General features: G+C 48.7%; 1 protein-coding gene and 1 long non-coding RNA gene across 4 annotated transcripts in view; one reads left to right on the plus strand and one right to left on the minus strand.

The window, feature by feature from the left end:
- LOC140426040 (di-N-acetylchitobiase-like) overlaps positions 1-7,541 on the plus strand; it is a 60,336-nt gene extending 52,795 nt beyond the window's left edge. For 2 of the 3 annotated variants that reach the window (XM_072510341.1, XM_072510340.1), the window contains exon 7: positions 493-7,541. In XM_072510341.1, coding sequence (XP_072366442.1) covers positions 493-705 — 213 coding nt within the window. In that variant the 3' untranslated portion in view covers positions 706-7,541. The remainder of the gene's footprint in view (positions 1-492) is intronic. The other variant, XM_072510342.1, reaches the window with a different exon arrangement.
- LOC140426041 (uncharacterized) overlaps positions 1-11,174 on the minus strand; it is a 79,429-nt gene extending 68,255 nt beyond the window's left edge. Inside the window, exon 1 of the long non-coding RNA XR_011948111.1 lies at positions 11,010-11,174. This is a non-coding gene — a long non-coding RNA (uncharacterized lncRNA). The remainder of the gene's footprint in view (positions 1-11,009) is intronic.
- Positions 11,175-15,297: the final 4,123 nt, after the last annotated feature.

A 15,297-nucleotide genomic window follows, 5' to 3' on the forward strand; every position in this document is an offset into this window, starting at 1 on the left:
GGCTTGCTCCGCCATTCAATGAGTTTATGACTGACCTAATTTTAACCTCCACTTCACGTTACTGCCTGCTCCCGAAAATCTTTCTCCCCTTATTTGTTAAGATCTATCTACTTCTGCTTTAACAATGTGCAAAGACAGTGCCTCAACCAACTTTTGAGGAAGAGAATTCCAAATGCAGGCAACCCAACCCCAGGGAATCATGAGTTAAGGGGAGAAGGCAGGAGAATGGGGATGAGGAACATATCAGCCATGATCCACTGGTGGAGCAGACCCGATGGGCCGAATGGCCTAATTCTGCTCCTATATCTTACGGACTAACCCTCTGAGAGAATCTTTGTCCTAAATTGGTTCAAATTCCATCCAAATATATCCTTTAATGCAAGTCAAAATTTATTGTAGTTAAATAATGCTTTTTAAGATGCTCTGTGTTGTGCCATTACATTGATCCAAAAGTATATCCTCTCTATGTAACCCCTTTGACTTTTATGGCAGGCTAATAATACATACCACGAGGTCTGGTATGATGACCCAGAGAGCATTTCACTAAAGTCAACGATCATGAAGAAATTAAAACTCGGTGGTATAGGTGTGTGGTTTGGAACTGATCTAAATTACAGCTTCAATCCAACGGCAGCAATGCAAACTGAAGACATGTGGAATGCTCTGTGCCCGATCAGAAAAAAGTGGAGAGTTGGAACCATTTAATCTGCATGTAATGTGATTGGTTTTACTGATAAACACAGCAGAAAGTGAGATAGCTTCCAACATTAATAATCAAAGTAACCCAGATCTAGGGAACAGATTTAGCATTTCAGGTAATGAACGAATTCCTAATAAATGGACAGCAAATATACTAATGTGATTTGCCAACAAAGGTCTTCAGGTATCTTAATAGGTTGTTTACAAAATGCAACAAATCTTTGTTAACTATCATATTACTTCTGGGAAGGAGGGCTGTAGTGCTATTGTCACTGGTCTACTAATCCAGAGAGCATGGTAATGTTTTGGGTACGGGGGTTTGAATCCTACCGCAACAATGGTGGAATTTCAACTCAATAAATAAAAATCTGGAATTACAAGTTTAATGATGACCATGAAACGACGGTGGTAAAAATCCCATCTGGTTCACTTGTATCCTTTAGGGAAGGAAATCTGCCACCCTTACCTGGTCTGGCCTACATATGACTTCAGATCCACAGCAATGTGGTTGACTATTAAATCACTCTGAAACGCCCTTGAATCAAAACACTAGAGAATATCACCAAGGACTGAAAGCGAATGGACCACCTGGCATTGAACTAGGCCTTCACTGTTATTGGATCAAAATCCTGGAACTCCCTCCCTACTAGCACTGTGTGCGTACCAACAGCACATGGACTGCAGAGATCCAAGAAGGCAGCTCACCACCACCTTCTCAAAGGGGATTTGAACTTGGCAATAAATATTGGCCTAGGCAATGAGGCCCACATCCCACGAATGAATAAAGAAACAAACTGAATGACAATGGAGGCCGGTGCTTTTGCCAATGAATACTTATAATTCTGGGAACAAATGAGCTTTTCCACTGGGCAAACATACAATTCTTACGAGACATGTCTGTTGTATGCACATCTTAATGATTATATCATGTGGTTTTATTTTACTTCAGGTTATCATTTGTGCCAAGATGATATTTCAGTTTGCTATTTCCTCCAGTATAGGGTATGAATAGTCAGCGAATAATATTGTTTTTTGGTGGCTGATTTTTAATGTAACAGTACAAAGCACTGTGACAATTGGAAGCTTGAATCCCGAGTGCTGTACAATTATCCATTTCTGACAGGCATCTTGATGAATATTTCACAAATAAAACAAAGTAAGAGTTTAGTTGTGTTGATTGAGGAAAGTGGAAATTCTGCAAATTTAGAACAATTGTAGATCCGATTAGAAAAGAATCCCCATGAATCTAATCTTGTGACATCTATGTAGTAGTACTTAGTTATACACATTCTCTACTCATTGCCAATGTGCAAAACTTACCATTGGAGTCAGCTCGGTGGATATGATGTGTCTCCCACTTTCTCTGGAATTCATTTATAATTCTACCCAGCAAGAATTATCATGCTCTCCATTCGTTACAACTTTGTTCCGTCACAAAGTTGGTTGGTGAACTTTGTTTGTAATTTATGGTCCAACCACCTCTGAGAGAAGAGTACAACTCAGTGATGCGACCATCAATTCACACGAGACAGAGAGTTGCAGTGAACAGTGGCTTTAATCAACTAGAACAGTGCCTGCCTGAGACTGCTCTGCACTGAGAGCCGTCTACAGGGCAGCTGCTCGCTATACCTCCCCTCAAGGGGGCGGAGCCAGGGGCGGAGCCCACAAGGGCACCAACATGATACAAGCGGTGTAATATAGTACAATGGTCCATAGGTGGAGCCCACTTGGGCAACAGCATAGTACAATGTAATACAGTGGTGAATGGTTACCATAATATGTTCACCACATTCAGACATGGAAATTACAAGAATACGGTGAAGTCCAAATCAAGGTTTGGAATGGAGAAGGAAAGTAACCTCTTTCAGCCTTGAGCAAAGTTATGCCTTCCCAACTATAAAAACAGATCCAGCCCTGGATGGGAGTTCAAAATGGCGAGGTAAAGCAATAATAGAGCAATGGGAGCCCATCTGCGAAGTGACGGTTTGGAAAGGATCAGTGCTGTAGTGTGAAATGATATAGGCACGAGATCAAGGGTAAAAATAAGAAATAGCAAAGGAAAGAAGTCCCTGGTGGGTGTAATCTATAGATCCCCAAATATTTGTCCCTCAGTGGAGCACAGTAAAAAACAGAAAATATTGGAGGCTTGTAAGAAAGGTGCGACATTAATCATAGGTGATTTTAATATGCATACAGAGTGAATTAATCAAATTGGCAAGGGTATACTTGAGGGAGAGTTCATTAAATGTATTAGAGATCGTTTTTTGGAGAAATATTTGTGGCACCAACCAGGGAGCAGGGTATTCTGGATTTTCTATTGTGTAATCAGGGGTGATTAATTAATGACCACATAGTTAAGGATCCTCGAGGGAAGAGTGATCATAGCATGATAGAATTTAAAATTAAGTTTGAGGGCGAGAAACTGGAGTCCCACACTCTCCTCCTGGAGTTAAACAAAGATAATGAAATTAAATGAAATGAAATGAAAATCGCTTATTGTCACAAGTAGGCTTCAAGTGAAGTTACTGTGAAAAGCCCCTAGTCGCCACATTCCGGCGCCTGTTCAGGGAGGCTGGTACGGGATTATGTTGGCACGAGGACAGATTTGGCCCTAGTGGACTGGACAGGAAGACTAAAAGGCAGGACAGTTGATTAAGGTGGCATAGTGGTTAATATTGCTGCCTCAAAGCGCTGAGAACCCGGGTGCAATACCGACCCCGGGTCACTGTCCATGTGGAGTTTGCACATTCTCCCCATGTTTGCGTGGGTATCACTCCCACAACCTAAAAGATGTGCAGGGTAGGTGCATTGGCCATGCTAAATTGCCCCTTAAATGGAATAAAATAATTGGCTACTGTAAATTTATATTAAAAAAGGTAGGACAGCTCATGAGCAGTGGGAGTTGTTTAAGGAGATATTCCATTTATTTTGTTTATTCGCTAATGGGATGTGGGCATCGCATTGTTTATTCGCTAATGGGATGTGGACCAGCATTTTTTGCCCATCTCTAATTGCCCTTGAGAGGGCAGTTAAGAGTCAACCATATTGCTGTGAGTCTGGAGGGACATGTAGGCCAAACCAGGTTAGGACGGCAGATTTCCTTCCCTAAAGGACATTAGTGAACCAGATGGGTTTTTAAGACAATCGACAATTTGTTTCATGGTTATCATTAGACTTTTCAGTCCAGATTTTTATTGAATTCAAATTTCACCATCTGCAGTGGCAGAATACCAACCCAGGTCCCCAGAGCATTACCCTGGATTTCTGGTTTACTAGTCCAGTGACAATACCACCACCCCATCTCCTGCCCAATTAAAATGTATTCCAGAGAGGAAGAACGATTGTACGAGGTGGGGAAACACCCAATGCCAAACAAGGAAATTAAATCTAACATAAAGGCAAAAATAAAGGCATACCATATTGCGAAGGCAAGTGGCAGGCTGGAAGATTGGGAAACTTTTGAAGGTCAACAGAGTTACTAAAAAAGTAACAAAAATAGTAATGGTCAATTATGAAAGAAAACCAGGGCAAAATACAAAAAAGGATAGCAAAAGTTTCTATAAGTATGTAAAAGGGAAGAGAGTAGCTAAAGTAAACCATGGTCCCTTGAAGGGTGAGACCGAGGAGTTAATAATAGGGAACACAGAAATGGCAGAGACGCAAAATCAATATTTTGCCCAGTTTTCACAGTGGAGGACACTAGTACTATCCCAGTAGTAATAGGTAATACGGAGGTAATGGAAAGGGAGGAACTAAGAACAATCTTCACCAATAGGGAAAAAGTACTAAACAAACTGTTGGTATTGAAAGCACTCAGATCCTCAGGGCCTGATGGCTTAGATCCTAGGCTCTTAAAGGAAGTGGCAGTGCATGTAATGAATCCCTTGGCTATAATATTCCACATTTCCCTAGAGGTGGGAAAGGTTCCAGTGGATTGGAAAGGGAGGAAGGTAGAAAGTAGGAAACTATAGATCATTTAGTTTAACATCTGTCGTTGGGAAATTGTTAGAATTTGTTATTAAGGAAGTAATAACAGGACATTTAGAAAGTCAAAACGCAACCCATCAGAATCAGCATGGTTTTATGAAGGGCAAATCATGGCTGACTAATTTGATAGAGTTTTTCGAAGATGGAACAAGCAAAGTGGATAATGGGGACCCTGTAGATGTAGTATACCTGGACTTCCAGAAGGCATTTTTAAATAATAATAATAATCTTTATTATTGTCACAAGTAGGCTTACATTAACACTGCAATGAAGTTACTGTGAAAAGCCCCCAGTTGCCCCCATTCCGGCGCCTGTTCGGGTACACAGAGGGAGAATTCAGAATGTCCAATTCACCTAACCAGTACGTCTCTCAGGACTTGTGAGAGAGGAAACCGGAGAACCCGGAGGAAACCCATTTAGACACGGGGAGAACATGCAGACTCCGCACAGACAGTGAGCCAAGCCAGGAATTGAGCCTGGGACCCTGGCGCTGGAAGTAACAGTGCTAATCACTGTGCTACCGTGCCGCCCATGAACCAGTCTTGCAAGAAGTTCAACAACCTGATGAGAGCAGACAAGCTAATACCCATTGCTGTCCCTTTGTCTTCTTTGAGCATTATGGGCAACAACCTGCCAAGATCAACTATCTCTACAAGTAACCTTGGGACTCCATTGTGGTTAACAGTTAGTCAGTATATCAGAATTTTACAGAAGAACATGAAGAAACAGGAGCTGGAATAGGCTCATTGACACTTCAAATCTGCCCGTCAGCCAATAAGATCATAACTGCTCTTCCAGCTCAACTTCACTCTCTATATTGGGCGGGATTTACCGACCACCCCACCGCACGTTTAAGAGCGGGGGAGACTGCCTGCCAGTGGATATTCCGGTCGCGCCATTGTCAGCGGGATTTCTCGATTGCCAGGAAACCAAATTCTCGCCGGCATGAACAACTGATAAATCCCACCCATTATCTCTGTATTTCTTAATTCTACTGACTTGTGTTATGAATAAACCCAACAATTGAGCATCAACGGCTTTTGCCATAGAAAATCCAAAGATTCACCAACCAACGAGTGGAAACTCCTTAACTCAGTTCTCAATGGTCAAACCCTTATTTCGAGACCGTAACCCCTTTGCTGGAGAAGAGAAACATTTTCACACTGTCTAAAGTCGCTGAAGAATTCTATATGATTCAATTAGGTCACTGCTTATTCACTTAAACTCCTAGGAACATAGGCCTTGCCTATTCAATCTCTCTTCACAGACAACCCCCTCATTCCAGGAACCACCCAAATGAATCGATGTCTTGGTCCCGCCAGGGGATTCGAGGATATAAAGTCCTGGTCTGCTTCATCTTTCTTCACGAGGCAATCCCTTCATCCCAGGAAATAGTACAGTGAATCTTCTTTGCACTGAGGTAAATATATATTTTGGGGCTGGCACGGTGGTTAGCACTGCCGTCTCACAGCGCCAGGGACCCGGGGTCAATTCCGGACTTGGATGACTGGCTGTGTGGAGTTTGTACCTTCTCCCCGTGTCTGCGTGGGTTTCCTCCGGGTGCTCCGGTTCCCTCCCACAGTCCAAAGATGTGCAGATTAGGTGGATTGGCCATGCTAAATTGCCCCTTAGTGTTCAGAGATGTGCAGGTTAGGTTTTGGGGTTACGGGGATAGAGCAGGGTGGACATAGGTAGAGTGCATATTCAAACGTTTGGTACAGACTTGATGGGCCGAATGGCCTTCTTCTGCATTGTAGGGACTCTATGATGATTTCCTGAGTTAAGAGGACCCAAACTGTACACACAGACCTGGTGTAGTCCCTTTCAATCATGATATAACTGCAGTAACATCCTGAGACCTTCAGTTGAGTGCTGCAGGAGGCCACGCCAATGTTTTTTATCACACGGGCTGTTGTAAATCAGATGAGTTTAAAGGTCCAGCAGCATTCAAACCAGAGAGCAGGGAAAGGAGGGGGATGGCGTTCTGCGTGCCATTGTCTCCTGGAAGTAGTAGGGGGTTGGGGTTACTTCTCTTGATTTTGCAGGTTGGGAGCAGTCCTGTAGGGGTTGCTCTGAGTCTCTACAATAGTCACTCAGAAGCAGGAAGTGGTTTTAATTCTTTTAACTTTTCCTGGGTAACTACTGCTGTAAGATATTCAGAATCATCCGAATGATGTGATTTAAACTGTGGTACTGGATTGTTCCCAGAGCAGGGTGATTGCGGATCAGAATTTTGCACTTCACACGTAATTGCCACCCAATCCTTACTTGGGAACTTCCAGGCTCTCAGCACATCTTTGGTGAACCCCCCCACCCCCACTACCCAAGTTACACTGCCCTGGACCTTGGAGATATGGCCTCTGGTGTGTTTCTTGGAAGTAACTCACCCTAGCCCTAGGATACAGGAACAAAGAACAATACAGCACAGGAATAGCCCCTTCAGCCCTCCGAGCCTGCATCGACCATGGTACTTGCCTAAACTTAAACTGTATGCACTTACGGAGTCTGTATCCTACTTGTGACATCAATAAAGGTTTTTATTATTATGTTTCTATCCTCAACATCCCCTTGTTGGGAGAGTCATGATTCACAAAGTTTACGTTATTGTGTTTTCCCTTTGGAACATAACTGGACAGTTTGTTACAGATCTGTTCTCTCAGTGCCAGTGGAGCTCTGTTCTTTACTGGTTGGGTGGCTGATAGCGTCATTAAGGGAGTGGAGGATAGGGGGAAAGAAGAATTTATTCACGTGCTTCAAGGTCTGAGCAATTCCTGCTCCTATCTGCTGTCGTCATTGAGACTTTTCAAAAAGCTTTTATTCTGGATGCAAGATATGGCAATAAACTTTCCATTCGATATCTAATGGTGTTTAATCAGCATGAAACACAAACAGGTTTTCATCAATGAGGTATTACATGTGTAGCATGTGCAGCACAGAAACAGACAATTTGGCCCATCACTGTTTCGACCACAAAAACCTCTTCACACCTCATCTCATCTTCACTCACCTCAGCTCATCCTATCAGAAATATCCTTCTATTTCATTTCCCTGACCTAGCCTTTATCTCGCTTCCCCTCAAATGAATGACACAAACCCCAAACTCTTCTTGTGGTAGCCAGACCCCGAATACTAGCCACGTAATCCAGATAATATACCAGCACCCAGAATTGCCAGTTGTATTAAAGGGAAGCCATGTGAGAATTACCCTCACCACCCCCCCCAGCCCATAACGCAGGAGGCTGTCCCACACCAGTTGGAGTTTGTACCGCCGCCATTGCAATTCCCGCCTGATGCGGTCACCATTGTTCTATTGACAAAATCCAATCATGACTTTCTTTCACATCGTAATTTCAACAAACAGCCAATGAGATAAAAAGTAATTTATAAATGTTCTCACTAAAATCTAGCCCTCAGTAAACACTGAAAAAAATATCCATTCCTCATTCTCCTGAGGAAGGAGCAGTGCTCCGAAAGCTAGTGATTCAAAACAAACCTGGTTGGACTTTAACCTGGTGTTGTAAGACTTCTTACTGAACAAATAGTTCATTGTTGATCGTGGGAGATTGCTAAGAGCAAATATCTGCCCCGATTCCTGCATCAATAGTGATTACACTACAAAATCAATCATTGAATGATGATAAATATATGCCTATTTTAACTGCAGTGGTTGATGTTGGGGGTGAGAGATGGGATGGGGGCGGATTATTCATTCAGGGTTAAATTAAAAATGGTAAATCCTGGAAACACTCAGCAGGTCTGGCAGCAGCTATGGAGAAAGAAGCAGAGTTAATGTTGCAGGTTTGCAGCCAAAGACACGGAGGAAGAGTACTGAGTTGTACAGGGACAGACATTGGTCAAGACACGGAACAAAAATGAGTGATTCAGGCATGAATATTGGCAAGGAAACAGAGAAAGGAGGGAACACGGGTTCAGAATGAGTATTGGGCAAGGTAGTGAGGAAGAGGAGAGAGTTCAGGGTTTAATGTTGGTTAAGGTAGAGACTGAGGCAGCGTTAGAAGTTTGAGGATGAAGATTGACCCTGATATGGAGGAAGAGGAGAGAGAGAGGGGTTCAGTGTGAATGTTGGACAAGACATGAAAGATGTGGTGGACTGTGTTGGAGGTAGTGCAGTGCAGTTGAGGTTCATGGATAAATATTAGGCTGGACAGCAAAGAAGGAGCACAGTAGTTGAAGAGTGAAAGCTGATTGACCCATAAGACCATGGGCGAGATTCTCCGACCCCCCGCCGGGTCGGAGAATCGCCGGGGGCTGGCGTGAATCCCGCCCCCGCCAGTTGCCGAATTCTCCGGCACCGGAGATTCGGCGAGGGCGGGAATCACGCCGCGCCGGTTGGCGGGGCCCCCCCCTCGATTCTCCGGCCCAGATGGGCCGAAGTCCCGCTGCTAGAATGCCTATCCCTCCGGCGTGGATTAAACCACCTCTCTTACCGGCGGGACAAGGCGGCGCGGGCGGGCACCGGGGTCCTGGAGGGGGCGCGGGGCAATCTGGCCCCGGTGGTGCCCCCACGGTGGCCTGGCCCGCGATCGGGGCCCACCGATCCACGGCCGGGTCTGTGCCGTGGGGGCACTCTTTTCCTTCTGCATTCGCCACGGTCTCCACCATGGCGGAGGCGGAAGAGACTCCCTCCACAGCACATGCGCGGGGATGCCATGAGTGGCCGCTGACGCTCCCGTGCATGCGCAGCCCGGCAATGTCATTTTCGCGCCAGCTGGCGGGGCGCCAAAGGTCTTTCCCGCCAGCTGGCGGGGCACCAAAGGTCTTTCCCGCCAACTGGTGGGTCGGAAATCAGTCCGGCGCAGGCTAGCTCCTCAAGGTTAGGGCTTGGCCAGTCAAGATGCGGAGGATTCCGCACCTTTGGGGCGGCGCCATGCCGGACTGATTTGTGCCGTTTTTGGCGCCGTTCGGCGGACATCGCGCCAATAACGGAGAATTTCGCCCCATAAGACAGACGAGCAGAATTAGGTCACTCGGCCCATAGAGTCTGCTCCGCCATTCAATCATGGCTGATATGTGGCTGGCTCAAAGAGGAAACCTGGCACGGTTGCACAGTGGTTAGCACTATTGCTTCACAGCTCCAGGGACCCAGGTTAGATTCCCGGCTTGGGTTACTGTCTGTACGGAGTCTGCACATTCTCCCTGGGCGCAATTCTCCCATCGGGAGACTAAGTCCCGACGGCGGAGTGAAAACCGGAGTGTTTCACTCCGGCATCGGAGGCCGCTCCCAGCCCCCTATTCTCCCGGCCCCGGGGGGCTAGTAGCAGCGTTGCATCATTTACGCGGAGTAGCGGCACCGCGTAAATGACGTGGCCGGTGCTAATCCGCGCATGCGCGGTTGCTGTCCTCCCCGAGGCCGCCCCGCAAGAAGATGTCGGATGGATCTGGCGGGGCGGTGTAGGAAAGGAGGTCCTCCTTTCGGAGAGGCCGGCCCGCCGATCGGTGGGCACCGATTGCAGCCCAGGCCCCTTTTGAGTCCCCTCCCCTGGTGCAGGAACCCCCCTCCCCTCCCGCACAGGCCGTCCCCCCCCCCCCCCCCAGCGTTCCCACGCTGTTCCTGCCGGCAACGACCAGGTGTGGATGGCGCTGGCGTGAAGCCATCGTGTTGGGCAGGCCGCTCGGAACATCCGGGCCGGAGAATCGCCGCTCGCCCGTTACAAACGGCGATTCTCCCAGCGGCCTGCCGTGATTCTCACCGGGCCGGTTTGGGGGGGGGGGGGTGGGAGAATCGCGTGCGGGTGCCGGGGCGGCGTGGCGGGACTCACGCGGCGCCCCGGCGATTCTCTCACCCGGCGTGGGGGGGGTATAATTCCGCCCCATGTCTGCGTGGGTTTCCTCCGGGTGCTCCGGTTTCCTCCCACAAGTCCCGAAAGACGTGCGTATTAGGTAAATTGGACATTCTGAATTCTCCCTCTGTGTACCCGAACAGGCGCCGGAGTGTGGAGACTAGGGGCTTTTCACAGTAACTTCATTGCGGTGTTAATGTAAGCCTACTTGTGACGCTAAAGATTATTATTACTATGTATTTTTATGTGGCTTGGTTTGACCTGTTTGGTTTTATACCTCCTTGGAATGCAGCTTGGGATAGTGTATTCGGTTGCGGGCGCTATATAAATGCATAAGCTTTTTTTGTAGCATCAGGGTCCAGGTCCTTATTTTTGTAATTGAAGCGGCACAAAGGAGCAGCACGAAGAAGGGATCTGAAACCAGAACGGTTGCGGGGCAAAAAGAGCGCGGGAGGCAGCAAGGCGGCAGTTGGGGAGCGCCTGCCAATCACGTTCAAACGCGGGCGGCGGCGGCGCGAGTACCTGGCGGTCCAGCGCCCTGAGGCCGCGAAACAATTCAGAAGCGGATCGGGGGGGGAGCCGCACGATGGGAGAGATTGTTGTTAGCTGACACGCTGGTCATCCCAGGAGCCGGCTGCAAGGTGTTCTGCCGCTCAATGTTTCCCCGAGCGGAGCTGGCTTGGCCGCACTTCCCATCATCCCCATCTCATTTCCCATCATCCGCTACTCATTTCCCATCATCCCCTCCCCATTTCCCATCATCCCCTCTTCATTTCCCATCAACCCCTCCCCATTTCCGATCATCCCTTACCAATTTCCCATCATCCCCTCCCCATTTCCGATCATCCCTTACCCATTTCCCATCATCCGCTCCCCATTGCCCATCATCCTCTCCCCATTTCCCATCATCCTCTCCCCATTTCCCATCACCCCTTACCCATTTCCCATCATCCCCTCCTCATTTCCCATCATCCGCTCCCCATTTCCCATCATCCCCTCCCCATTTCCCATTATCCCCTCCCCATTTCCCATCATCCCTTACGCATTTCCCATCATCCCCTCCCCATTGCCCATCATCCTCTCCCCATTTCCCATCATCCTCTCCCCATTTCCCATCACCCCTTACACATTTCCCATCACCCCTTACCCATTTCCCATCATCCCCTCTCCATTTCCCATCATCCCCTTCTCAGTTCCCATCATCCGCTGCCCATTTCCCATCATCCTCTCCCATTTCCCATCATCCCTTACCCATTTCCCATCATCCCCTCCTCATTTCCCATCATCCGGTCCCCATTTCCCATCATCCCTTCCCCATTTCCCATCATCCTCTCCCCATTTCCCATCATCCTCTCCCCATTTCCCATCATCCCCTCCCCATTTCCCATCATCCCTTACCCATTTCCCATCATCCCCTCACCATTGCCCATCATCCCCTCCCCATTTCCGATCATCCCTTACCCATTTCCCATCATCCCCTCCCCATTGCACATCATCCTCTCCCCATTTCCCATCATCCTCTCTTAATTTCGCATCACCCCTTACCCATTTCCCATCATCCCCTCCCCATTTCCCATCATCCCCTCCTCATTTCCCATCATCCGCTCCCCTTTTCCCATCATCCACTCCCCATTGCCCACCATCCGCTCCTCATTTCCCATCACCTCTCCCCTTTTCCGATCATTCCTTACACATTTCGCATCATCCCCTCCCCATTGCCCATCATCCCCTCCACATTTCCGATCATCCCTTACCAATTTCCCATCATACCCTCCCCATTTCCGATCATCCCTTACCCATTTCCCATCATCCGCTCCCCATTGCCCATCATCCTCTCCCCATTTCCCATCATCCTCTCCCCATTTCCCATCACCCCTTACCCATTTCCCATCATCCCCTCCTCATTTCCCATCATCCGCTCCCCATTTCCCATCATCCACTCCCCATTTCCCATCATACCCTCCCCATTTCCCATCATCCCCTCCCCATTTCCCATCATCCCTTACGCATTTCCCATCATCCCCTCCCCATTGCCCATCATCCTCTCCCCATTTCCCATCATCCTCTCCCCATTTCCCATCACCCCTTACCCATTTCCCATCACCCCTTACCCATTTCCCATCATCCCCTCCCCATTTCCCATCACCCCTTACCCATTTCCCATCATCCCCTCCCCATTGCACATCATCCTCTCCCCATTTCCCATCATCCTCTCCCAATTTCGCATTACCCCTTACCCATTTCCCATCATCCCCTCCCCTTTTCCCATTATCCCCTCCTCATTTCCCATCATCCGCTCCCCTTTTCCCATCATCCACTCCCCATTGCCCACCATCCGCTCCTCCTTTCCCATCATACCCTTCCCATTTCCGATCATCCCTTACACATTTTGCATCATCCACTCCCCATTTCCCATCATCCCCTCTTCATTTCCCATCAACCCCTCCCCATTTCCGATCATCCCTTACCAATTTCCCATCATCCCCTCCCCATTTCCGATCATCCCTTACCCATTTCCCATCATCCGCTCCCCATTGCCCATCATCCTCTCCCCATTTCCCATCATCCTCTCCCCATTTCCCATCACCCCTTACCCATTTCCCATCATCCCCTCCTCATTTCCCATCATCCGCTCCCCATTTCCCATCATCCCCTCCCCATTTCCCATTATCCCCTCCCCATTTCCCATCATCCCTTACGCATTTCCCATCATCCCCTCCCCATTGCCCATCATCCTCTCCCCATTTCCCATCATCCTCTCCCCATTTCCCATCACCCCTTACCCATTTCCCATCACACCTTACCCATTTCCCATCATCCCCTCCCCATTTCCCATCATCCCCTTCTCATTTCCCATCATCCGCTGCCCATTTCCCATCGTCCTCTCCCATTTCCCATCATCCCTTACCCATTTCCCATCATCCCCTCCTCATTTCCCATCACCCGGTCCCCATTTCCCATCATCCCTTCCCCATTTCCCATCATCCTCTCCCCATTTCCCATCATCCTCTCCCCATTTCCCATCATCCCCTCCCCATTTCCCATCATCCCTTACCCATTTCCCATCATCCCCTCACCATTGCCCATCATCCCCTCCCCATTTCCGATCATCCCTTACCCATTTCCCATCATCCCCTCCCCATTGCACATCATCCTCTCCCCATTTCCCATCCTCCTCTCCCAATTTCGCATCACCCCTTACCCATTTCCCATCATCCCCTCCCCATTTCCCATCGTCCCCTCCTCATTTCCCATCATCCGCTCCCCTTTTCCCATCATCCACTCCCCATTGCCCACCATCCGCTCCTCATTTCCCATCACCCCTCCCCTTTTCCGATCATTCCTTACACATTTCGCATCATCCCCTCCCCATTGCCCATCATCCCCTCCACATTTCCGATCATCCCTTACCAATTTCCCATCATACCCTCCCCATTTCCGATCATCCCTTACCCATTTCCCATCATCCGCTCCCCATTGCCCATCATCCTCTCCCCATTTCCCATCATCCACTCCCCATTTCCCATCACCCCTTACCCATTTCCCATCATCCCCTCCTCATTTCCCATCATCCGCTCCCCATTTCCCATCATCCACTCCCCATTTCCCATCATACCCTCCCCATTTCCCATCATCCCCTCCCCATTTCCCATCGTCCCTTACGCATTTCCCATCATCCCCTCCCCATTGCCCATCATCCTCTCCCCATTTCCCATCATCCTCTCCCCATTTCCCATCACCCCTTACCCATTTCCCATCACCCCTTACCCATTTCCCATCATCCCCTCCCCATTTCCCATCACCCCTTACCCATTTCCCATCATCCCCTCCCCATTGCACATCATCCTCTCCCCATTTCCCATCATCCTCTCCCAATTTCGCATCACCCCTTACCCATTTCCCATCATCCCCTCCCATTTTCCCATTATCCCCTCCTCATTTCCCATCATCCGCTCCCCTTTTCCCATCATCCACTCCCCATTGCCCACCATCCGCTCCTCCTTTCCCATCATCCCCTACCCATTTCCGATCATCCCTTACACATTTCGCATCATCCACTCCCCATTGCCCATCATCCCCTCCCCATTTCCGATCATCCCTTACCCATTTCCCATCATCCCCTCCCCATTTCCGATCATCCCTTGCCCATTTCTCATCATCCCCTCCCCATTGCCCATCATCCTCTCCCCATTTCCCATCATCCCCTCCTCATTTCCCATCATCCGCTCCCCATTTCCCATCATCCCTTCCCCATTTCCCATCATCCCCTCCCCTTTTCCCATCATCCCTTCCCCATTTCCCATCATCCCCTCCCCATTTCCCATCATCCCCTCCCCATTTCCGATCATCCCTTACCCATTTCCCATCATCCCCTCCCCATTGCCCATCATCCTCTCCCCATTTCCCATCATCCTCTCCCCATTTCCCATCACCCCTTACCCATTTCCCATCATCCCCTCCCCATTTCCCATCACGGTCTCCCCATTTCCCATCATCCGCTCCCCATTTCCCATCATCCTCTCCCCATTTCCCATCATCCTCTCCCCATTTCCCATCACCCATTCCCCATTTCCCATCATCCCTTCCCCATTTCCCATCACCCTCTTCCCATTTCCCATCATCCTCTCCCCATTTCCCATCATCCCCTCCACATTTCCCATCATCCCCTCACCATTGCCCATCATCCCCTCCCCATTTCCGATCATCCCTTACCCATTTCCCATCACCCCTTCCCCATTTCCCATCATCCCTTCCCCATCTCCCATCATCCTCTCCCAATTTCCCATCACCCCTTACCCATTTCCCATCA

Source organism: Scyliorhinus torazame, chromosome 7 (assembly GCF_047496885.1).
Source record: "Scyliorhinus torazame isolate Kashiwa2021f chromosome 7, sScyTor2.1, whole genome shotgun sequence".
Classification (NCBI taxonomy): domain Eukaryota; kingdom Metazoa; phylum Chordata; class Chondrichthyes; order Carcharhiniformes; family Scyliorhinidae; genus Scyliorhinus; species Scyliorhinus torazame.